Raw genomic sequence first — 26,331 nt, forward strand, 5'->3', positions numbered from 1 at the left:
TTCCAGAGGGGGCCATGCCTAGTTCCAAAGGGATCTCTATTTTCCAGTTAAGATACCAACCTGGGGTCGGGGTGCACTGAGACATAAAAAGAGGGAGGGACCCTGAACCAGGTCACTAGGAACGCCTGCCGCAGTCTCCCAGACTTTCAAAGCCCTTAATCCCCAGACCACAGGGCCTGTCCTAAGAAATCTCCCACTCACTCCCTAAAGTTGAGCAAACTCCCATGAAGAGGGCGGCTTAGGGGCCCCGGCATCTGGGGAGAAATCAGGTCAGAATTTTTGCAATCATCTGTCTAGGCCAGACGCTCATCCCTGTTGGGAAAGCCCTGGAGAGTTCACAGCCTGGGTGAAACCAAGGAAGGCGTTTTCTTCTTCCTCTTCTCGGGCGGTTCCTCTCTTCACTGCGACCTGGTGCTGGAGCAGTGGCTGCCCAGTGGGGACGGCTGGTCTCAGGGCTGCGAACGCTCTGCCTCGCGACGCGCACGCGCTCTCCAGGCTGCTCCAGCTTCCGGGTCCGCGCCCACATCCCTCTCCATCCGCGGCCCCTCCTGGAGGGTCTCTGGCTTCTGGGGCCTCAACCTTCTGCCAACGCCTGGGGCAGGCGCCAGATGTAGGGGCCAGGAAGCAGGCCCTGGCAGTAGACCAGAAGGCAATAGATATCCCACGACCCGATGTAACACGCCCGGCTTTTTTTAAACCCAGTTTTGCTTCCTGTTATTCATTTCCCAGTGCTTTCAGTTAGAAGAGGAAGTCAGAACCGTTGTAAACAGGATGCCTTCAGGTTAGGGGTCTTTGGTTCCTTTCCAAAGTCACCCGAGGACACTGAAACTTGCGGAGCGCCTGATGGGGTCCTGGTGGGCTAACAGCGGATCAAAGAAGACTGCCCGCTGCTCGGGCTGTCTCGCAAACCGGGTGCCTTCCTGGCAAAGCGGGGGAAAGTCTGCAGCAGGCTCTGCAGCCTGGTTGGCACCCTGGCCTACCAGAGGTGGGGACGAGGCTCTGTATCCTTGGAGTTCAAGCTGTGTTAACCAAGACTTTTGAGAACAGAAAACCCTGGTTGTGGCCACACACACACAAAAAGTGTTGATTTGTGGTTTGTTCGGACCTCAGCTCTCAGGAGGCACAGATCAAAATGCATTGAGTTGCATGTGTTCCAGGACTACAAAATGGGGAAAGCTCACAAAGGCAAAAAACTGCAAGGTTACATAAATTGTCAAGAATTAGGATTGGAGCTGGCAAGAAATAAGGGTGCTTGTTTAAACAAGAATTTGTTGGGGTTCAAAATGGTTATACAGTTGCAGGTCGGGGAGGGGGACACTGAAACAATGTTTGCAGCTGGCAGCTGCTTGCAGATATTGTGAAAATGGCTGGTGGTGTTCTTGAATTAGATACAGTTCAGAAAGTTCAAGTTCTCAGTGATGCAAGACTGCATCTGAAACCACATCTAGCGATGGCCACCTGGCTCCATTTTGGATGTGTGAACCATAGTTACTCCATTTTGATTTTTAAATGATCTTAAATATATCATCACCTGTCTCCATCACACTTTCTTGGACTTCCTTGGGGTGATCAGATTTCAAAGCTGAGGATCTGTCCACAGTGAGATTGGTCCAGTTGGAAAGGAGTTTATGAACATGTTCTCAAAACAATACAATAACTGCAGAAATCGGTCTTTGATCAACAAATTTTTTTTTCTGGTGGATTATTTTAATCCCTAAAATGGTTTAGAAGTTTCATCAAGGGTTGATAATAAAAAGCAGATGACTAATTAGAAGACAGCTTGGCAGTTTCTTAAGAAATTAATATACTCATCATATGATCCAACAATCTAACTTTTTGGCATTTACACAAACGAGTTGAAAACTGAAGTTTATGCAAAACCTACACAGGTGTGTTTATAGCAGCTATATTCATGACTGCCAAAACTTGGAAGCAACCAAGATGCCTGTCAATATATACATGGCTAAACACACTATAGACTCTCCAAACAATGGCATAATATTCAGGGACTTTGTTAGGAGGACTGAAATGGAAGTCATCTTGTTCAGGCTTCAGAAGCGATATTAGGCCTCCAACTGATTTGTGACCTTGCCTGGACTACGTGCCTGTTTGTGAGCTGTGGCCAGCAAGTCCGACGGCACTTAAGACAAAGAAGGGAGTGGATTGTGCAATTTTTTGAGCCTCAGGGACCTGGCCAGTTCCCCGGGATCTAGAAATTCTTATGATGCACAAAATGAGATAAACAGCATCGCTGAAGAAACCCAAAGCTGCATATTTGCTGGCAAACTGATGATATCAGTTTGCGGCCTGGTATTACAAGCGGGGCTCCCCTAAACTGCAATTTAAAGTCTCACCCGTGGAGTGGACGCACTGCCCAGGACCTTGCCCAGCTGGGACTCTAGATTGCTGTTTTTGGGACTTCCCAGGGCCGTTCGAGTCTGGATGTAGGTGTCGGCCCAGTTTGGTGAGGTACACGCTTTTACTGTTCTCTCCCTTTTCGTTTCTAGTTCTTTCTTTTTAACGATTTTCTATTAAAGTTAAGTTGAAATTGTCTATTTGTGTGACCAGTGGTGTCTCTTTGTTAACGAATTCTTCGAAACTAAAACAAAAGTAAAACTTCTGGCAAAACAGACTTAAGAAAAAGTTCTCAAATCAAGAAGAGACGTAAAAGGACCTTTAATGCAGGTTACTAAGTGAAAGAAGGCAATCTGAAAAGGCTACGTACTGTAAAATTCCAACGATTTGACATTCAGGAAAAGGCAAAACTATGGAGACAATGAAAAGGTCTGTCTAAGAGGCCAACGTGGGAAGGTTGGGAGGGATGAATAGGTGGAGCCCGGGAGATTTTTAAGGCAGTGAAACTATGCTGTATGATACTGCAGTGATGGATTTGAACCCGCTCTGTGGTGTTTCAGGGGAACTCCGAAGAGCTCCAGTTCTTTATGTCTCAGCACAGAAAGAATTCAGCAAGGAAAAGTGATAGATAAGAAATGATTCATTAGAACAGGGTGCTTGTGAGGCTTACAAGTGGGCTGTCAAGTGGAGGTCACGTCCAAGAACTTAGTGGGCTACAGTTTTATAATCAAAGGAAAAGACCACCTTGTTCCTCATTCCTGAGCAGATGTCAAGCTTCCATCATCAGCTCCTCCTCCACATCCAGCTGGGGAGTTTTCTTGTCCCTACGTTGTTAATCCAGGACTGTCATGGCACTGTGGAAAAATTATTTCAGGTCTCAGTACAATGAGAGTCTTTCACTTTGCAATGCAATGTCACCTTTCCATAAATTATTGTTTTTTATGTGCAGAGAGCATGTCCTAGGGGTCATTAACTTACTGAGCTCACTGAGCAGGATGTGGGCCTCATGCCACCATTGTTTTATTGTTTTGGGGCACGTCTCATGCTTCGGTTGCATGGTTTTGTTGATACACAAGCCTGCTTCATTTTGTGGTTAAGCAAACCTGCTTTCTTAAGTGATCGTTAACTTACAGGCGTCTCCCATACTTTTCTTACTTACAATCCCCTAGTGGGATTAACTATTTAATTACCGACTTTGTCCCTTTACTCTGTCCCTTTCAGATTCATGTCATTATACATTTTTCAAAATCCATAGCATATAGAACACAAAGAGTGAACCCTCATTTAGACTATGGACTTCAGTTAATAATAATGTAGCAAAATTTGTTCATCAGCTGTAACCGATGTAACACAATAATGGAAGGTGTTAAAAATAGGGGAAGGTACCTTAAGAGGAAGAAATGCATATGGGAACTCTGTATTTTCTGCTAAAGTTTTCTGCAAACCGAAACTGCTTTTTTTCTCATAAAGCTAAAATGAAGTCTGTTAATTTTAAAAAGCAGATGACTTTTAGTCAGCATTATAACTGTTTTTAGCACAGTGACCTAAGAACCCCCACACTAATCCTTAACCTAGAACTGAAAGTTATACATGTTACACGGACAGAGCTCCAGTGAGCGTGCTCTGTACGCGTGACATGAGTTAAGGGTCAAAGATCATTTGCTGCCACAATCCTTTAAACGAAAATCAGAAAAAGGCACTTTATTTTTTTACTTTTTAAAGTTATTTATTTATTTATTTTTGGCTGCGTTGGATCTTCATTGCTGAGCGCAGGCTTTCTCTAGTTGCAGCAAGTTGTGTGGGGGGGCTACTCTTCGTTGCGGTGCACAGGCTTCTCATTGCAGGGGTTTCTCTTGTTGTGGAGCATGGGCTCTAGGTGCACAGGCTTCAGTGGTTGCAGTGCGTGGGCTCAGTAGTTGTGGCACATGGGTTTAGTTGCTCCGCGGCATGTGGGATCTTCCCAGACCAGGGCTCGAACCCGTGTCCCCTGCATTGGCAGGTGGATTCTTAACCACTGCACCACCAGGGAAGTCCCTGAAAAAGGCACTTTAGAAACTGCTGGAGACACTGCTGAACAAATTAAAGCACTAACCCATCAAGAGAAAAAGATTGAGGCTGGAATGTGTATTTTTGCTTTGCTATGACCACAGTAACTTTTGAAAGAGAATTTTTACCCATCCATCTACGCTTGCTGAAGGGTAAATATAATTTTAAAGATGTTTATTTTACAACACAGGCCCAGCTTACAAAGCAGTGTATCAGAATTACCTGTGGGGTAAACGAACAAACAGCAGCAGAAGAAGCACTAACACGGCTGTTCCCAGACAACAGATAATGTGAAGGAGAAGGTCAGGAGAAGAATGAACAGATTATCTTCATGAGCAAGGAAAACTGACTTCCTTTTCTTGAAGGTACCTAATTAGAGGTAACAATAGTATCCTGACCATCCAGATTATCGCACTTGATAAAGCAAACAAAACTTTACCATTACAGGAAAAAACAAAAGATATATATATAGCTCTTTTATATTTTATGGAAATCAGACTCCTATTCTCCAACTGAGACTGGGGTGAAAGGGAAACTGTCTCTCTTGATGATTATATTTCAAAGAGATGGCTCCCAAGTCTCTGGGAAAGACGTTCCTGGGTCTTTCCCAAAGACTCAGGCAAGAGGCTATGAGATTTACCTCTCAAACAGGCTGAAAGAAAGAATTTACAATTGCAAGTTTTCTAAAGTAAATGCTCTAAGAAAAGGGAAGTGAGGGATCTATAGTTAGGTAGACACCTGTCTAAAGTTTATACAAATTTAGGGAAATATCAGGGCTGTCCAGTTCATCATATACATACATCAATCTTGTCAGAGGTACCCTGATACCCTTTAAATTTCTAGCAGAAGACCTAACAGAATATTTTATATGAGTTTGCAATATGGGTTGCATTTTGTGTTGCAAACAATTAAAAGACTCTTAGGAGAGCAACACAATAAATATTGTTTTCATCCACTCGAATTTAGACAGACTACTTACCCAGCCTTGGGCAAAATTTTATTTTAGTTCTTCTTTCTCTGTATAACTTGGTATTGAAGTTATCATAAGAGCGACAAGTGGTCCGGTAGGCTGCAAAGGGAGTCTGGGTTTTGGAGATTGGAAACAGATGATCAGTCTTGCTCTTTCCTCATCCATAAAGTCAAAAGACCCAGCGCCTGGATAATGCAGGTATTGATGTATCGAATGAAATAATGTGGATTGAAGCATTTACCAATAATTTGAGCTTTCTGACTTCAGTATACAGACGTTTTAAGGACAAAAAAAAGAAAGGACTGCAGCGCCCCCTGGTAGGAACTCTTAGTAAATGAACTCAGGTAAAGCAAACAAACAAACAAACAACAACAACAAAACAAAAAAAACACAAACCAAAAAAACCCTTGGGTTTTTGGAGCAGCTACACAAGTTTCACTCTAGCAATCACTATTCCATTTCTTTATGTACAAATACCCTCAAATGTGCAGACAAACATCAAATGCAAACTCTTAATGAGCAGCCCCAATGTTCACCTTCTTCCCTTTCCCACTCCCACAGTCTGTGCACATGCACACACACACAGACACACACACACAGACACACACACACACACACACACACATCCAGGGGGGCTTTGGAATAAAAGCCTTGAAATAACTGATTCTGGCTGTGTCATTTACAGCCATGGCTTGAACACTTTAATATGGCTGCCTGAGAATCATCTGGAGATCCCGTTAACTGCAGATTGGAATTCACTGGGTCCGAGGTAGGACCTGAGGTCCTGTATTTTTAACAATCTCCCAGGCAAGGCCTCTGCTGCTGGTGACAGGACATCCAACAACTTCCAGCCCTGGCATCTGTGCAGGCAGAAACACTCACTGCCAGGTCAGTAAAAGAAGCAGGTTCGTGAAGTCCTTAGAAGAGTCTCCTCCCAGAGCAGCAGGTCGTGGAGGTGATCAGGGGAAGTTTGCTTCGGGTAAAGAAGAGGGTGCCACACAACATAAAGAGGGGACCAGCCCCCAGGAGCAAGCAGATCTTGTTTTCAGGTATCATCACCCCCACCCCTCCCCCACCCTAATTTTGCAAAACTCAGGTATAAGAAGGGAGGCAGACCACTCACCTGGGACAGATTTCAGAATTTCTACTCAGACTTCTTCAAAGCCCAAGGAAATAGTCTTCCTAAAACTCCACTTCTTCTGAGCCTGCCCTTGTGGAAAGGGGAGAGGAACAACTTAGTGGCTTTGAAAGTGACTTAGGGACACCCGGGAAGTGACTTCCTTGATTTGGAAAGGGATGGCTACATGCTCTGGGTACTTCCCTCCTGCCTCTCGTGTATCTGGGAGGTGAATAAAGGGAAATGCACTTCAGGAGTAGGTGGAGGGAATTAGGGGTTCATGGAATGGTGTTCATGGTGTTAAAAACAAGATGAGCCCAAAATGCAGTCGCTTGTGCTAAGTCACTAGCAACCATTTCACCAAACTGAGACTTAACTATAGTTTTGATTCCCCCAGAAATGGAATCTTACACGAGCTGATCAAGAATTACCTGACCAGCAATAGCTATGTAATCTTGCCATCACCTAAAGGAAAGTAACTTTGCATTAACCAATCCACTTTTTTTGCCTGGTATAAGTTCCTTGATGCTACTCCCCTCTGTCTGAAAGTTTTTCATTCTGTACAGTGCCTTGGAGCTCCTTTCTGTCTGCTAGATTGGATGCTGCCCAGTTCGAATCAATTTTTGCTCAAATAAACTCTTTAAATTTTTAATATTCCTCAGTTTATCTTTTAACAGTAAGACAATGTCTGCAGAGAGCAGGTCACAGGAGAAGGTAGGAATTTTAGTGGCCAAGATAACAAGTCCACTTAACTACCAAGTTGTTGACTGAGCAGATCAGGCCTTATACGCTGTGATAAAGCTTAGTGTTTCCTGTGCAAAACTAAAAATAAGAATCCCTTCCAGGTCAAAAATCCGACATAAGGAATAATGATTTTTCTTCCTCCTTCACAAATTACTTAAAATAAATAATAACACTTTTTTCAATGATTTTTTAGACTAAAGAATGCTATATATATACTTTGTATGCATTATTTATTATTTATTTTATAGTGGCTGTAACACAGAGTGTAGGCAACACATATTGGGACTACCATGGAGTGAGCCTTTCACCAGCCAGAAGCTGTGGGCAAAAATCTTGAATGCCACTTTTGAGATTAGGTTAGAAGACTATGTTTTCTTTCTTGTTCTTTTTTTTTAATTCATTTTTGTTGGACTTTATTTGCTTTACAATGTGTTAGTTTCTGCTGTACAGCAAAGTGAATCAGTTATACATATACATATGTCTCCTCTTTTTTAGATTTCCTTCCTCTTTAGGTCACCACAGAGCACTGAGTAGAGTTCCCTGTGCTATACAGTAGGTTCTCATTAGTTATCTATTTTATACATAGTAGTGTATACTTGTCAATCCCAATCTCCCAAGTCATCCCACACCCCCCTACTCCCCTTGGTATCCATAAGTTTCTTCTCTGCATCTGTGTCTCTATTTCTGCTTTGCAAATAAGTTCATCTGTACCATTTTTCTAGACTCCACATATAAGTGATATTATACGATATTTGTTTTTCTCTTTCTGACTTCACTCTGTATAACAGTCTCTAGGTCTATCCATGTCTCTGTAAATGGCACAATTTCATTCCTTTTTATGGCTGAGTGATATTCCATTGTATATATGTACCATATCTTCTTCTCCATTCCTCTGTTGATGGACATTTAAGTTGCTTCCACATCCTCGGTATTGTAAATAGTGTTGCAATGAACATTGGGGTGCGTGTATCTTTTTGAATTATGGTTTTCTCCAGGTATATGCCCAGGAGTGGGATTGCTGGGTTTCTTGTTGTTTTTATTGTTTTTTCTTTTTCTCTTTTTATTTTCTGCCTAGGGCTGCCATAACAAATTAGCACAAACTGGGTGGCAGCAGAAATTTATTTTCACACAGTTATGGAGGTTAAAATTCTGAGATCAAGTTGTCAGGAAGATGATGTTCTATTGAAGTCTATCAAGGAGAGTCTGTTCCCTGCCTTTCTCTTAACTTCTGATATCACCAGGAATCCTTGGCATTCCTTGGCCTGTACCAGTGTAATTCCTCACATGGTATTCTTCTCTCTGTGTCTGTGTCAGTGTCCAGTTTTCCCTCTTCTTATATGGATACCAGTAATTTTGGATTAAGGGCCCAACCTACTCCAGGATGACCTTGTCTTAATGAATTATATCTACAATGCTCCCATTCCTGAATGAGATTAAATTCTGAGGTGTTGGGGATTAGGAATTCAACATATCTTTTAGGGGGACACAATTCAACCCATAACACTATAGGAGCCCTTACTGTAGGGGAAGCAAGATGCCATGTTGTGAATAGCTGTATGGAGTGTCCCACTGGCAAGGAATTGATGTTTCTGGCCACCTGACAGCTCCCGACTTCCAGATGAGTGAGCTAGGCAACAAATCCTTTTCCAGCCAACCTTGAGATCACTAACCCCGGTCAACACCTTGATTGCAGGCTTGTAAAAGAGCCGGAGGCACCTAATTACTCTGTGCCCAGATTCCTGAGCCATAGAAACTGAGATGATAAATGTTTGTTTTGTTATGCTGTGGTTGGGGTAATCGGTTAGGCAGCAGTTGGTAATTTATACATATTTGGGTATGCAGCAGGATGTGTTGCCATAACAAAGACCTAAAAACGTGGGAGTAGTTTTAGAACTGGGAATGAACAGAAACTGGAAGGGTTTTGAGGAATGTGTTAGAGAATGTCCAGATTCCCTTGAACAGATTTTTAATAGAGATCTGGATTTTGTGGAGGCTGTTAGTGAGTGTTTAAAGGAAAGTGAAGAACATGTTACTGGAAACTGGAGGAAAGAAGATTCTTGTTAAATACTGTCAGAAAGTTAAGCAATTCTGTTATCTGCAGTTACGTGGAAAGCAGAAAATCTCCTAAATTGAATGGATTGATCTAGCTAAGGGGATTTCCAAGCAAAATGTTGAAGGCACAGTCTCGTTCCTTCTTGCTGTTTTGAGTGAAATGAGAGAAGAGAGACAGAAATGGAGGAAGGCATGTTTTAAACAAAATGGAGCCAGGGCTTTATGGATTTTAAAACTCCCAGCCTCTCCATATGGCACAGGATGGTAACATTAACAAATGGTTTCTGCACAAAGACCAAGTCAATGGTAATACCAGGAGTACTGTGGTCTAACAATGAAGCCTAGGATATTACTGTAAAAACTATTGTTTAGCTTTCAGAAAAATTAAAACTAATTTTAATTAGTTTAGAGAACTGTAGAACTATAGTCACACTAAAGAGAACTATAGTCACAGTAAATGTCCTTCAATGAGCTTAAGGCTATAACCCACAGATATTCTCAACCAAACAACAGGACTTCTAGGATGCTTACAGCACTGTCCCTCAGTGTGTCAGCAGGGGTCCAAGTTAGAAAAAGGTTTGAGTTGTTGTTGTTGTTTAATGGCAATTGCCCTAATGAAAGTCACAGGAGATGCACAACGTTTTTGAGAGAATGATATCAGCAGAAACACTGCCAATTTGGATTGAAAGGTCAGAGACAATATAAAATGAAAGAGGCATTTTATTGCCTCTTGACAATAAAGTTGGACCCCCAAATTTCTACTCTGGTGAAGTAGGCTGAGAACATTTCTCAGCTACAAATATGTGCTACCTTTTGTGATAAAAGAAGGATGACATAGCAGGTGAACAAAGAACACAGAGGGTGGAGCTGAGAGACACAGAGCATTATTCCCACATCTTGCAACATAATCAAAGAGCTTCAGGTGTTTGTCTGGCTGGATATTAGAATTGCTATGGACCAGTCACTCCTGTGTGCCTACCTCTTTATCCCTTTTTCAACAAGAATGTCTATAGTTCTTATTCTATATCCCACCCTTGTATGTTGAGTGTGTGGGGAGCAGATAGCTTGTCTCTTTAGTTTCTCTGATCTATATTTCTACAGAAACTGTGCTCAGAGAACTACATCCAAAGAAACATCCACTTATGAATCTGATTTATTTGATAAGATTCTGCACTTTGAGCTAATGTTTTAGTGGTATTAGATGCTTGGGAATCTTGGGATGGGTGAATGTACTTTGCATGTAGGAGAGATGTGAATTATTGCACGTCACAGAATGAATTGCACTAGACAGCCTCTAGGGGTCCCCAATGATCCTGCGTCCTTATGTTCATGCCTTCGTGTAATCCCCTCTACTTGAGTCTGTACTGGCTCTAGTAACTAATTTCTGATGAATATAATGCAGCAAAATGAATACATGCCACTTTTGAGAATAAGTTACCAAAAAAACTGTGAATCCTGTCTTGTGTGAACTCTCTTACTCTTTATTTCCTGGAACCTTATGAAGAGGTCCATGTGTGAAACAACTGCTGTCTACAGCCAACAACCATCAGGGGTCTGAGGCCAACTAACAGCCGTGTGAGTGAGGTTAGAAACAGATTTTCCTCCAGTTAAACCTTGAAATGACAGCATTCCTGGCCAGCACCTTGATTGAGAAACCTTACATCAGAGTGTCCAGCTAAGTTGCACCCAGGTTCCTGAGCCACAGATGCTGTGATATAATAAATTCTTGCTGTTTTAAGATGTGAAATTTTGGATGTAATTTTTGAAACAGCAATAAAGCCAATAAAACCATCAAACATGGGTCAACAAATACAGGGAAAATGTAGAGTGCGGTTAGGAGAGGATTAAACGTAGATAATACTGAGCTAGACTGCTGAAATTTCTGAATTAGAATATTATTATTGTTAGTGCTTAAAATATTTTTCTCGTAAATGATATATTATGTATTTTAAAAATTCAGTCAGGGATCTGAAGGTGGAGTCTGTTTAAATACCATCGGAAAAATATTTTCTGAAAATCAGCTGATATTAAAGAGTTCTACATGGGTGTTTAGAGCAGACAAATGATTCTTCTTATCAATTATTTGAAAATGGTATTACATTTATTTATATAATCTCTTTTTTTGTATTCCACCCAGATTCTACTTGCATTGTTCTTCATGTGTGCATATAGAGTTTACCTATTCCTCAAAACCCTTTGACAGTTTCATATTATACCTGGTGTAAAATTGAAAATTCCTGACCCATCCATATCACTATACCCATCACTTCCAAAACTATCTTTGAACAAATGACTGGCTTAGAAACCTTCCCCCCCCACAACAAATTTCCAGAAATAATTTACAGGGGACCTATGCATAGATGCTCCCTTTGCACCATTTTACTGCCATCCCCACCACAATTAGGATAAAAAGAATCCAAAAGCAGATCAAGAATTTTTATTTGAATAAATGTTTCAGGAAAAATAAGATAATTTCATAAAAATACTTCTTCGTTCTTTAAGAAATCATGGACAACTTAGACTGAAAAAAATGCTTATAACAGATGAAATTAAAAGGATAAGACATAAGAGAGAGATGAAAAATGAGCTGGCATCACTCAGCACAGAAAAGGAAGGTGAAAGTTGAAGGAACTTCTGCTAAGTTCCTTATCAGAAACAAAGGAATGCCTTCTGATATTCTGTAGAAACATCATGAAGTAAAATTGACTCTGCCAAACAAGTAAAAGCACTTTAAAAGGTGATTGTTATGAAAGAAGGAATAAGGAGATCTGACAAGTATAAAATCAGTATTTCTGAAGACTAGAACACCACAGAAAAAAGTTAAGCATTGATAGAAGATAACTCTACCCAAATAAGAGGACAACTAAATCTGAGCATTAATAGAAAAAAAAAGCGCATCCTGGTGATGTCCCTTATTTTTAGGTATAAAGAACAAGTATCCTGCTTCTAATGAGGAATATCAACCTCACCTTAGACTTTGTCACAGCCCCATCAATGGCTGAAAATAAAAGAATAATGTCTACCCTGTCTGAGGAAAACAGCAAATGAGCCAAGCTCTTACAACCCTCCTGTTCTCATGCAAATGTAAAATCAAAACCTAACATTAGGAACTTACTGAATACAACATATATAGACTCTTTCTGAAAATAAACTACTTAACAAAGAAATCCGACAACCAATGGATAGTTGGAAATAAGAATCTCAAAAAATGTAAAGACATTGTACAAAATTACTGGAACTATAGATTCTCCACTAGGGCTAATGACTCTACTTAATATTGAAGTTTAAGTAAATACATAATTAATATTACACTGTATATGATGAAGTATAGACCTGAGGCTAAACCACAGTTGAAATTATTATTACCCCCCAAAAAGGATGCAAATATAAGAAATATAAATGTGACTAAGTTCTTCCTCTGACAAAAGCAGGAATTCATTTGATAGACTTTTGATCAACCAACAAATATAAAAATTAAGAACATTAATTTAAATTATAAAACTTACAGAGTGATATTGTGGTGCCATAAGACACCCGGGATCTCTGTCCCCTCTTTAACTTCTAAAATTTGGCATCTATCCGTGAGCAAAAGTGCCTCTGTGGGAGCTGTGGTACCCAGCACCACACACCAAGGTACTCAGGAAGACTACCTCTGCATTGGGTAACAGGCAGATATACCCCAATAAAACTGTGGAACAGGCAGGAGCCTATGAACAGGCTCCAACTTCTGGAAAAAGCTGACTTGCACAGATACATCTGGACAAGAGAGCCTTTATAGATGTTCAGGTTTCTAAAGAAGTTCTAGAACTCCGTAGGAGCAAAAAACAAACAACAACAACATCAAAAACCACTGAAATGGGTAAGAGGAACTTTACAAGCATCACCCCTCCCTCAAGGTGGCACAGCTTAGATAAGAAGGAGGCTGAGAATCCCTCCCAAGGGGAAAAGAGACAGTGGTGAGTGAGCACCGGGGTTCCCCAGCCGTGATGGCTCTTGACACAGAGTATGAAAGCAAGAGGCAGATAAGAATATCAGAGGGCATTAAAGGGATGCCTACTGACTGTAGTCTAGACTCGAGCAGGAGACCCACCCAACAGCTGCTGGGAGAACTTCACTTGAGGATGCCCCCAACTGCCTGTGGGCACCCTCAATGCCCCAGGTGCCAAACCCACACCTTCTCCCACTCTGTGCCTGGTCCTTTGTGTGTGTCCCTGAGGGCGGTGTTGGAAGCAAGCTTAGATAGACAGAGAGGATGCACAGAAAACAGGGCATGGTCTGAGCACAAGGGAGAAACCACAATCTTGAGCTACAGCACCACCTTCTAGAAGAGAAAAAGGAGGTTACCAACAGTCAGCCTGGTGTGTTGTAAGGTGGAGAGAAGGCATAGACGCTTAAGAATTCTGCCAAAAGAGGGAGCAGGAAGTGTGGAGGAAGTGTGTCCATACAAGATGGGAGAAAGCCTCAACATATAAGCAGGACCAACCAAAAGTATCTCTCACTTGAAGGCAGCTAGTAAAGATTGGAGAGGGTGACTGCTACTTCAAATGTGAAAACACTAATGCAAACCTCCGAGCAACATAGAATCAAAGACAGGAGGGAGGACTGACGCTGAACCCCCCCCCCCACCTGCCCTCTCACCGGTGCCTCCGCCTGACCAGGTTTCTTTAAAAGTGATTGAAGACAGTAATTCAAAGTGCCTGAAAATCCTGCTACAGATAAACTGCATGTCCTGCAAGTTCTTGATCGCTTGAAAATGAAATTGCAGGAGAAGGGTGACACTTTGCAGAATGAGAAGCTATCTATGTTTTATAAAACACTAGTCCTCTCTTCATCCAGATACTCACACTTCAACAGTCCATCAAGCAACTGAAGGGGCAGCTCAGCCATATACCCTCAGATTGTTCAGCCAACTTAGATTTTTCTAGAAAAGGCTTATTGATGATCATGGATGGTGCCATTACTAATGGGAATGCCCAAAGGTCCTCTAATAACTTGACTGTGTCTGGGTTATTTCCTTGGACCCCAAAGTCGGGAAATGAAGATTTTAACTCAATCATGCAACAGATGGCTCAGGGCCGGCAAATTGAATACATAGATATAGAACAGCCCTCAACTGGAGGCCTTGGATTCAGTGTGGTGACCCTCAGAGGTCAAAATCTGGGAGAAGTTGACATCTTCGTGAAGGAAGTGAAGCCAGGGAGTATAGCTGGCAGGGATAAAAGGTTGAAGGAAAATGACCAAATATTGGCTATTAATCACATACATGCCAGTGGGTCAGAACATTTCCCAACAGCAAGCAATTACAACAAACCACTAGATCTTTGTGTCTGGTTGTGGCCAAGGAACCAATCCATGCAAAAACCAGTACTTCTACCAGCCTAATCAATGCAACTCTGCCTGAAACAGTGAGTTGCAAATTTGGAAAAATACTTAATTGTCAGTTATGCCTTTGATTTTAAGAAGTGTAAAGACATTCAGAAGGTGTCAGTTTACTTGTCATAGTTCAAGAAAGATGATTATATCTCCAAATGCAGCATTAACATGCTAAACAAGATATTTCACAGAGGATTTTTTGTTCTGTTTTGTTTTGTTTTTTCAATGTCCTATGATTCTCCTTGTTTAAGATTATTATTTAATATAGAGGGCAAATTGTAGAATTGGGTATAATTTGTTTGGTGATGGAAAGAGTTCCTTGGTGATATAGCCACTTAATTAAGCTGAGAGTTTTTATTAGAGATTTACTGTTGAGTATCTTAAGTAAGATTTGGTTATTTGTTTCAAAAGCATTATTTTTATAAATTACATTGGGTGTTTATGAGTAGATTATGGATACTGCACAATTATAGAAGTTTTTCTTTTTTTCATGTAAGGATGTATACTGAACAATTTAAAAGAATAAAAGTTTATATCTCCTTTAGGAATCTTTAAACTTGCTTTATAACATTTAACAGATTTTGGCCTGCATCTTCAGAATGCAAGCTAATAACTCTTATTTTTTTATTAAAAAAAAAGAATCAAAGACACATGACATCAGCAAAAGTCATAGTAATCCTTCAATAATAAAAGTCAAAGACACAGAGATTTATTATTTACCAGATAAAAAACTCAAAATAGCTGTTTTGAAGAAATTCAATGAGCTACAAGAAAGCACAGAAAGGAAATTCAGTGAAATCAGAAAAACAATATATGAACAAAGTGAGAAATTTAACAGAGATAGAAAACACAAAATCAAACAGAAATTCTGAACCTGAAGAATTCAATGAATAAAAGGAAGAACGCAGTAGAAAGCATCAATAGCACTTAATATATTAAGCAAATACCAGATCTGAAGGGAGAAACAGGGACAATAAAATAATAGTAGGGGACTTCAAACCCCACTTTCAGCAATGGACAGATTGCTGAATCAACAGGGAAAAGTTGAACTTGAACCATACTTTAGACCAAATGGACCTAACAGACACTTATAGAGCATTCCATCCAACAGCAGCAGAACATACATTCTTCTCAAATGCACATGGAACATTCTCCAGGATAGATCATGTGACAGGTCACCAAACAAGTCTTGGCAAATTTAAAAAGACTGAAATCATACCAAGTTTCTTTTCCAACCACAAGAGTGTGAAAAGAGAAATCAACAACATGAGGAAAGCTGGAAAATTACAAACATTTGGGAGTTAAACAACACTCCCAAACAAACAATGAATGAGAAAAGAACTCAAAGGGGAAATTTTAAAGTATCTTGAAAAAATGAAAATGGAAACAACACACAAAAATCAATGGGATGCTGCAAAAGCTGTTCTTAGAGAGACATTTTAGTGATAAATGCCTGTATTAAGACAGAAGAAAGATCTCAAACAAACAACCTAACTTCACAGCTCAAGGAGCTAGAAAAAGAAAGACAAACTAAGCCCAAGGTTAGCAGAAAAAAAGGAAATAACAGATGAGAGCAGAAATAAATGAAATAGAGACTAGAAAAGCAATAGAAAAGATCAATGAAAATTATTTGACACCCATATATGATGAAAACTAACAATAAGATGGGTATAGAATAAATTTAACTCAACATAATATAGGCCATATATGACAAACCCACAGCTAACATCATACTCAACAGTGAAAAACTGAAAGTTTTCCCTCTAAGATTAGGAATCAGACAAGCATGTCCATTCTTACCACTTTTAATTAACATCATATTGGAAGCACTAGGTAGAGAAATTAGGCAAGAAAAAGAAATAAAAGTCATCCAAACTGATAAGGAAATAAGTAAAACTGTCACTATTAGTGGATGAAATATTTTATATATAGAAAACCCTAAAGAATCTACCAAAAAACTATTAGAAATAATAAATGCCTACAGTAAATTTCAGTGTACAAAATCAATATACAAAAATCTGTTGTGTTTCTATACTTAACAATGAAGCAGAAAGAGAAAACAGTCCCATTTACAATTGCAACTAAAAGAATAAAATACCTAGGAAGAAATTTAACCAAGGAGGTAAAATACCTGTACATTGAAAACTGTCACACTGGGAATTCCCTGGTGGTCCAGTGGTTAGGACTCCACACTCTCACTGCCGAGGGCCCGAGTTCAATCTCTGGTCAGGGAACTAAGATCCCACAGGTCGTGCTGCATGACCAAAAAAAGAAAAAAGAAAAGAAAACTGTGACATTGTTGAAAGAAATTGAAGAAGACACAAAGAAATGGAAAGATATAGCATGCTCATGGAAAGAAAAAAGAACAAAGCTTTAGGCAACACATGACCTGATTTCAAATTATACTACAAAACTATAGTAATCAAAACAGCATAGTATTGGCAGAAGAACAGACCCACAGATCAATGGAACAGAACTGAGAACCCAGAAATAAATCCACAGGTATATGGATAATTAATTTACAATAAAGAAGCAAAGAATATACAGTGGAAAAGGATAGCCTCCTCAATAAATGGTGTTGGGAAAATTGGACAGCCACATGCAAAAGAATGAAACTAGACCTTATCTTACACCATACACAAAAATCAACTAAAAATTAATTAAAGACTTGAGTGTAAGACTCAAAAACATAAAACCATAGAAGAAACATAGGCAGTATGTTCTTTGGCATCACTTTTAGCAATATCTTTCTGGATAGGTCTTCTCAAGCAAGGCTAACAAAAGCAAAACTAAACAATTGGGACTACATCAAACTAAAATGCTTCTGAACAGCAAAGGAAACCATCAACAAAATTAAAAAAAAAAAAGAAAACCTACTGAATTGAAGACATTTGCAAATGATATATCTGATGCATGGTTAATATCCAAAAATATATAAAGAATTCATACAACTCAACAACAAAAAAACAAACAACCCAATTAAAAAATGGGCAGAGGAACTGAATAGACATTTTTCCCAAGAAGACATATAGATGACCAATAGGTACATGAAAAGATGTTCAACATCACTAATTATTAGGAAAATGCAAATCAAAACCACAGTGAGATATCACCTCACAATCATTAGGATGGCTATTACCAAAAAGGCAGAAATAACAAATGCTGGCAGGGATGTGGAGAAAAGGAAACGTTCATACACTGTTTGTGAAAAGGTAAATTGATTTAATCTCTATGGATAACAGTATGGAGATTTCTCAAAAAATTAAGAATAGAACTACCATATGATACAGCTAATCCATTTCAGGATATTTATCCAAAGAATACTAAAACACTAATTCAAAAAGATATATGTACTCCTATGTTCATTGCAACATTATTTACAATAGCCAAGGTATGGAAACAACCTAACTGCCCAACGATAGATGAATGGTTAAAGATATGGTACACACACACACACACACACACACACACACACACAAAATGGAATATTACTCAGCCATAAAAAAGATGAAACCTTGTCATTTGCGATGACATGGATGAACCTTGAGGGTATTAAACCAAGAGAAATAAGTCAAACAGAGAAAGACAGATACCATATGGTTTCATTCATATGTAGAATATAAAAATAAGTGAACAAACCAAGCCAAACAAGACAAACATATGGATACACAGAACAGAATAATAGTTACCAGAGGTAAAGGGGTGTGGTGGGGAGGGCAAAATGGGTAAAGTGAGTCAACTGTATGGTGATGGATGGAAACTAAACTTTTGGTGGTGAGCACACTGTTAGTATATACAGAAGTCAAAATATAATGTACATATGAAACATATATAATGTTATAAACCAGTGTTACCTCAATTAAACGCTAACAAAAAAATTTTATTTGCAAACATTAAATTTGAATTGCATATAGATTTCTTATAGCACAAGGTACTTTTCTTTTGATTTTTTTCAACAATTAAAAATGTAAAAATTTAAAAAATAATTTTAGTTTGCAGGCTACAAAAAAGCAGGTAGCAGGATAGATTTAATCCACTGACCTATATTTGCTGACTCCTGATGTAAAGGTTATAAATTGGGAGAAAGGTGCCGTATGAGCTTGAGTCAAATAATAACACTCAACAGTTTTGAGTACATACCAAAAAACTCTTAGAAATACATTTGGACTAAATTCATTAAGAACTCCTCTATATTCAATATAAAAATAGTCAAATGACAAAAGCAGAAAATTTACTGGAATGATCTACAAATGGCTCTAAAGCATTGAACAGATACTCAACCTCACTCAGAATAAAAGCAATGTAAATTTTAATCCAAAAATGTAAATAAGTAAATAAAGTTACCACTAAAGACCTTAATAAGATTATAAAACTTTCAAATTTCCAAAAGAAGAATGCACATCTATATAGTACACAAAGAAAATATAGAAGATATAGCAAAAGTTAAGTCTAACACACACACACACACACACACACACACACACACACATAAGGAGATAAAATAATGGGTAATATGTTATACAACTAAAATAAATGGGATAAGATCATACTAGTTGAAGTTGATGCTTGTATAAAATAAAAATTGCTAATCATGAAATTCATGTAAGCAAAATGACTAAAGATATTGAAAATAAAATTATGGCCAAGAGCATATTTGAGACTTAAAATGAAAAAAATCAGATAAAGTGATTCAAAACAATGTGACTCACATATAACGTATATTGACAATTTTGCCCATAGTTTCTTCATATCAAGTTAAAAAATAAACAAATAAAATTCACAGATACAACTAAAGCCATTTTTCTCCTTTCTTCTCTCCCAGAAGTAACATCTAATCTGAGATTGGTACAGATAACTTACATGCATTCTTTTTAGGCATTCACTATAAATATTTATTGATAAACAACACAGAGAATTGTTTTATGTAATCTTTGACATTGCATGATGTTCAAAACCCAAGTCTCTTGGCCTCTAGCTTTAAGACTTTTTTTTTCCACTTTAGATAAATTCTCTTATTTTTACCACCATCCCCAACACAGCAGCCACACAATATTAGCTGGAAATTCACCCCACCCTTTTATTATTTTCTGAAGACCTAGATTGTACTTTACATTTTTTGTTGCTAAGTTTGTATTGTGTATATGTACTTTATATTTGAATTTTACTTACAAAACCCTCCCAACAAATAATATGGAATGTAACCTAGTAGATGTTTTATGAACACAGACTGAATGACTGTATGAGTAACCTCATGAGAAAGTGATCATAGCACTTTATAAAAGGACTTTGAGAATTTAACTTCTAGCAGCTGCCTTATCTTCCGTTTACATGCTCTGTATTTAACAACACAGAAACAATAGGAGAACTGTGTACTCTAAAAATAAATGCAATTCTTAGATTATAAAAGTTAGTTTTAACACTACTGATACACATTTTAGTGACTGAACTTCAGGCAAATGCTAAATTGGGATTCTGCTAGCTGACACACTTACTGACCATAGGTGTAAATACTTAAATGTCTCTAGGGAGATATTTGTGGTAAGTATTTCCTGTGCATAAAGGCAACTGACCTAATTTTGTTTGCAGTGGAAATTCCTGAACCTTAAACACAAAAAATTTCTGTGCAATATCTTTTTCTCATCAAAATGTTGAAAATGTTCTGAATATTGGTATAATCCATTATGGAACAAGCTAGAGAAAGTACATTTACTCTTCGGAAGAGTTTGTATTTGGTCTGGTGTTAATCAGTAGGTTCAGTTGGTGTTCAGAAGTCTTTAATTTTTGCAGTATGATCTGCTCCCCACTGCAAATGTGAAGCATAGAATACATCTCACATTCATTTATTCCTTCAATATATATCCATGTAATTATGTTACTGAGTCCAAGCTTGTACTGCTCGCTGCACAACAGGCCAGTAAGTGGAGAGATAAGGTGTTGGGGCAAGGAATAGTGACTTTATTTGGAAAACAAGCAGACTGAGAAGATGGTGGACTAATGTCTCAAAGAACCATCTTACCCGAATTGGATATCAGGCTTCTTTTATACAAAAAGGGGAGGGGGGGGTAGCTGTTTGTCGCAGACTTGGTGGTGCTGGCCAGACCCCAGAGACAATGTGATAATCCTTTGTTTTTGCAGCTGTCCACATAGGTCTGGTCATGATGTTCCCATAAACCTCCAACGAGACAAATGCTATTTTCTGTTTTGTAACTTTTAATCTCTATACCAATGAAAAATGTTATGGCTTTAGAGGTCAAGCCTGGGAGGCAGAGCCTTGAGAAAGGGATATTCTGTATACTTCAGGCAACATTCTTTTTCAAAGGTGCAGAGCCAGCATGACTAAGCACAGGCAACAGGACATAATGGTTAGAGGTAAAGGAATAGATCCAATATGAAGTCAGGTTTATTCTTCTTTGTTACAATTATTCCCTGGCATGAGAAAACAGTCATGATTCAAGGGAAAATGTCCCTTTAATAGCAAAACAGACATAAGTTGATATTACCACATTGCAAATGAATTACAAATATGTTTTGTGTGCCAGATCTGCAGGAACACAGAAGAAGGGATAAAACATATTTGCTTTTACAATGAAGTACTGAGACTTAAACCAAAAATTGATGCTTAAGCAGTACAGCTAGATGCCAATGAGTGAGCGGGTCATGCAAAGTGATACTCTATAGCTACATGATGAATTCTTCAGTGGTTAGAATTTATCTTCTCTGAAACCACATCTAATTTTCTAATATTTAAAAATTTTCTTAGAAGGCATTAAGTATTGTTTAATTGTTTAAATTTAGCAGGAATCATTTTTGTTTATGATTCCATATCTGAATAAGCTAGTTCATGGTGCACACAGGTTAATTTGTCAATCTAGGGCATAAGTGCGGTGACCCTGCTGTACACTGTAATCCTTAGAGACTTTTACTCTATCTCCCATCTCCATTGTCCCATTGCATTCCTCCAACAATTGACCATTTCCTATCCTCTGGTAGGGGAGAGGGAAGAGATCCTATTGAAAACACTGCCCTTACATCTCGAATATTTTTAGACAATATACCCTCCCTTCCCTTACTTACCATTACTGAACGCTAGTTTTCCATCAGTTATGAAAGTTTTCTTTTGTATTTTTTTCTTTTTTCTATTGTGGTAAAAGCACATAACGTAAAATTTACCTTCTTAATAATTTTTAAGCATACAGTTAAACAGTATTAACTATATTCATATTGTTGTAAGACAGAGCTCCAGAATTTTTTCATCTTGCAAATCTGAAACTCTATACCCATTAAGTAACTCCCTTTTCTCCCTCCCTCCAGCCAGTAGTCTACTTTCTGTTTCTGTGAATTTTATTACTTTAGATACCTCTTATAAGTGGAATAATATACTGTCTTTTTATAACTGACTTATTTCACATAACATAGTAGCCTCAAGATTCATTAATATTGCAATATGTGACAGAATTTCCTTCTGCTTTAAGGATGAATAATATTCCATTGCATTTATATACCACATTTTCTTTAACCATTTATCTGTTGATAGACATTTGGATTGCTTCAACTCTTGGCTATTGTGAATAGTGTTGTTATGAACATGGATATATTTCTTTGAGACCCTGTTTTCAATTCTTTTGAATATATTCCTAGAAGTTGGATTACTGGATCATTTAATAGTTCTATTTTTAAACTTTGATAAACTATGTTTAAAAATACCATACCACTACCATAGTGGTTGCACCATTTTGCAATCCAACCAACAAGGCACAAGGGTTCCAATTTCTCCACATCTTGCCAACACTTGTTACTTTCTCTATTTTTTTTAATATTAATCATCTTAACATGTGTGAGCTGATATCACATTGTGGTTTTGATTTGCCTTTCTCAGATGGTTCGTGATGATGATCATCTTTTCATATGTTTGTTGACCATTTGGATGCCAATTTGGAGAAATATCTATTCAAATCCTTTGCTCATTTTTTAATCAGGCTCTTTGATTTTTGTTGATGAGTCATAGTTCTTTATATATGCTGGATATTAACCCCTTATCATATGATTTGCAAATATTTTCTCCCATTTTGTAGGTTACCTTTTTACTCTGTTGATTGTGTTCTTTGATGTACAAATTTTTTTAAGTTTGATGCTTTCCCATTCGTCTATTTTTGCTTTTGTTTTCTGTGTTTCTGGTATTATATAAAAGAAATTATTGCCAAGTCATGAAGCTTTTCCTATATGTTTTCTTCTAGGAGTTTTGTAGTTATAGGTATTACGTTCTTATAGGTCTTTAATCCATTTTGAGTTAATTGTTGTATATAGTGTAAGATAAGGGTCAACTTCATTATTTGGCATGTAAACATCTAGTTTTCTCAACATCCTTTGTTGACGAGATGGTCTTTTGCCCATTGAGTTGTCTTGGCACTGCTGTTGAAGATCCTATGGCCATATACCTGGAGGTTTATTTCTGGGCTCTTTATTCTATTTCATTGGTTTATTTGTCTGTTTTTATGCCACTACTACACTGTTTTGGTTACTGTCACTTTGTAATATGTTTTGAAATCAGGAAGTTGAGTCCTCCAACTTTGTTCTTCTTTTACAGAATTGTTTATTCGAGGTTCCCTAGAGATTCCATGTGACTTTTAGAATGACTTTTTTTCTATTTCTGAAAAAAAATGCCATTGGGATTTTGATAGAGATTGTGTTGAACATCACTGTGGACAGTATACACATTTTTTTTTAAATTGAGGTATAGCTGACATAAAATTTTATATGTTTCAGGTGTCCAACACAATGATTCACAATTTTTAAAGGTTATACTCCATTTATAGTTATAAAATACTGGCTATATTCCCTGTGTTGTACAATATATCATTGTAGCTTATTTATTTTTTACATAGTAGTTTGTACCTCTTAATCCCCTACCCCTACCTTGCCCCTCTTGCCTTCCCTCTCCCTACTGGTAACCACTAGTTTGTTCTCTATGAGTCTGTTTCTTTTTTGTTGTATTCACTAGTTCATTGTATTTTCTAGATTCCACTTATAAGTGATATCATACAGTATTTGTCTTTCTCTGACTTATTTCAGTCAGCATAATACCATCCAAGTCCATTCATGTTGTTGCAAATGGCAAAATTTCATTCTTTTTATGTCTGAGTAGTATTCCATTGTATATATACACCACATCTTCTTTATCCATTCATCTGCTGATGGACACTTAGGTTAATTCCATATCTTGGCAACTGTAATTAATGATGCTATAAACACTGGGGTGCATGTATCTTTTCAAATTAGTGTTTTCATTTTTTTTTAATATATATACCCAGGAGTGCAATTGCTGGGTCATACGGTAGTTCTAGTATGCACATGTTAACAATATTAAGTCTTCCAATCCATGAACATGGGATGCCTCTTCATTTATCTATGTCTTCTTTAATTTCTTTCAGCAATATTTTGTAGTTTTCTGTGTACAAGTCTTTAACCTCCTTAATTAGTTTTCTTCTAAGTATTTTATTCTTTTTGATACTATTGCAAATGAGTTAATTTCATTTCCTTTCCAGATCATTAATTAGTGTATAAAAATGCAAGTGATTTCTGTGTATTGACTTTTTATTCTGAAACTTAGCCAAATTCATTTATTAGTCTAACAGTTTTTTGCATGTGTGGACTCTTGACAGTTTTCTACATATAAGATTATGTCCTCTCTGAACAGAGATAATTTTACTTCTCTTTTTTTTTTCAACTTAGATGTCTATTTCTTTTTCTTGTCTAACTGGTTTGACTAGGACTTCCAATACTATGCTGAATAGAAGTGGTGAGAGCAGGCGTCCTTGTCTTGTTCTTGACCTTAGAGGAAAAGCTTTCCGTTTTTTACCATTGATTGTGCTGTTAACTGTGGGCTTTTCATAAGTGGCCTTTATTATGTTGAGGTAGTTTCCTTCTATTCTTAGTTTGTTGAGTGTTTTTATCATGAAAGGGTGTGGAATTTTGTCAAATGTTTTTTCTCCATCAGTTAAGATAATCTTGTGGTTTTTGTCTTTCATTCTGTTAATGTGGTGTATTACATTGGTGATTTTCCTATGCTAAGCAGTCATCTATTCCAGAAATAAATCCACTTTGTCATCATGTATAAGCTTTCTAATGTGCCGTTGAATTCAGTTTGTTAGTATTTTGCTGAAAATTTTTGTTTTAATATTCATCAGGAATATTAGTCTATAGTCTTCTTTTCTTGTAGTGTCTTTACCTGTCTTTGGTATCAGGGTAATGCTGGTCTCAGAGAGCTTAGAAGTGTTCCATCCTCTTCAGATTTTTGGAAGATTTTCAGAAGAATTAGTGTTAATTTTTATTTAAATATTAAGTAGAATTCTCCAATGAATTTGTCTGGTCCTGGGCTTTTCTTTGTTAGGAGGTTTTTTAATACTATTTAAATCTTACCCATTGTTGAATTGTTCAGATTTTCTGCTTCTTCATGATTCAGTCTTAGTACATTTCTAGGGATTTATCCATTTCCTCTAGGTTAGCCAACTTGTTGTTATACAATTATTCATAGTATTCGCTTCATTAAGTTGTCTATGTTCTCACCAATTACTTTAAATTCTTTGTCAGGCAGCTCATAGATCTGACTTTTTTTTTTTTTTTTTAATCAGTTTCAGTTTTTGGAGTTTTTGTTTGTTCTTTTGATTGAGCCATGTTTCTGTGTGGTGAGTGCGTGTGTGTGTGTGTGTGTGTGTGTGTATTTTTTTTTTTTCTGGGATTTGGCACTCCTAGGCTTTGTATAGTGCCTTTGTGAAGAGTAAGACCTTTCACCAGTTAGCCCAGCTGGAGGTTCCTGAACTTCTCAAAACCTTTTCTCACCTCTTGCTTTCCCCATGCCTGCCTGCAGAACTGCAGCTCTGCATCTCCTTGCCTCAGCTTTCACTAGCTTCCAAACTTCTTCGGGTCCCATAAGCACTCTGTGTCAGGCAAGACAGAAACCAGTCCCTTGAGTAGCCACCAGACAATCCAGGATGTTGGATATACAGTCCACTCTTGTTTTTATCTCAAAGGAGGATCCCTGCTATACAAGGTTTCTTCTTGGTGTCGCCACACCAAATGCTGGGATTCCTACCCCTTTTGTTGGAATCTCTTCTTGGTTTTGCAAAGGCCTGGGTGCTGTAGTTTTTCAACTGGTCTCTAGAGCTCTCACAAAGGTATTCTGTCCACATACTGTTGTTAACTCAGCGTCTCTGTGGGATAGAGAGGGCATAGCTTCCTAGTCTGCCATCTTGCTAAAGTCACCATTTTCTAAGTCTAGAGTGGATTATCTTGTTTTACTATCACCAATTGTTGCCTTTTGTATTTTCACCTTCTTGCACAAATTATTCTCTTATCACTCCTTTCTCCATGTCGTAGCCATAATCTAGCCTCTATTGTACTTATTCACATTCAAAATTAACTTTGTTTTTATTTTACTCTATTTTCCTACCCACTCAAACTCCCACTATTAACTCAGCAAATCTCAATGTCAAGATAGATGACATAGTCAAAATCAAAAATCTATCAAAAATCTATGTTTATTGGGGCTTCCCTGGTGGTGCAGTGGTTAAGAATCCACCTGCCAATGCAGGGGACACAGGTTCAAGCCCTGGTCCAGGAGGATCCCACATGCCATGGAGCAACTAAGCCCGTGTGCCACAACTACTGAGCCTGGGCT

The 26,331-nt window shown here is 38.1% G+C and overlaps 1 protein-coding gene across 1 annotated transcript in view; it reads left to right on the forward strand.

Annotated features, from left to right (window-relative positions):
* Nucleotides 1-843: 843 nt before the first annotated feature.
* The window catches only part of KLRB1 (killer cell lectin like receptor B1), a gene marked incomplete at its 5' end in the record, with an annotated part of 43,753 nt that continues 18,265 nt past the window's right edge, over nucleotides 844-26,331 (forward strand). The window contains 3 exons of the mRNA XM_082419273.1: nucleotides 844-962; nucleotides 4,742-4,766; nucleotides 6,179-6,420. Coding sequence (XP_082275399.1) covers nucleotides 844-962; nucleotides 4,742-4,766; nucleotides 6,179-6,420 — 386 coding nt within the window. The remainder of the gene's footprint in view (nucleotides 963-4,741; nucleotides 4,767-6,178; nucleotides 6,421-26,331) is intronic.

Source organism: Balaenoptera physalus, assembly GCF_965194825.1.
Source record: "Balaenoptera physalus genome assembly, chromosome: 13".
Lineage (NCBI taxonomy): Eukaryota > Metazoa > Chordata > Mammalia > Artiodactyla > Balaenopteridae > Balaenoptera > Balaenoptera physalus.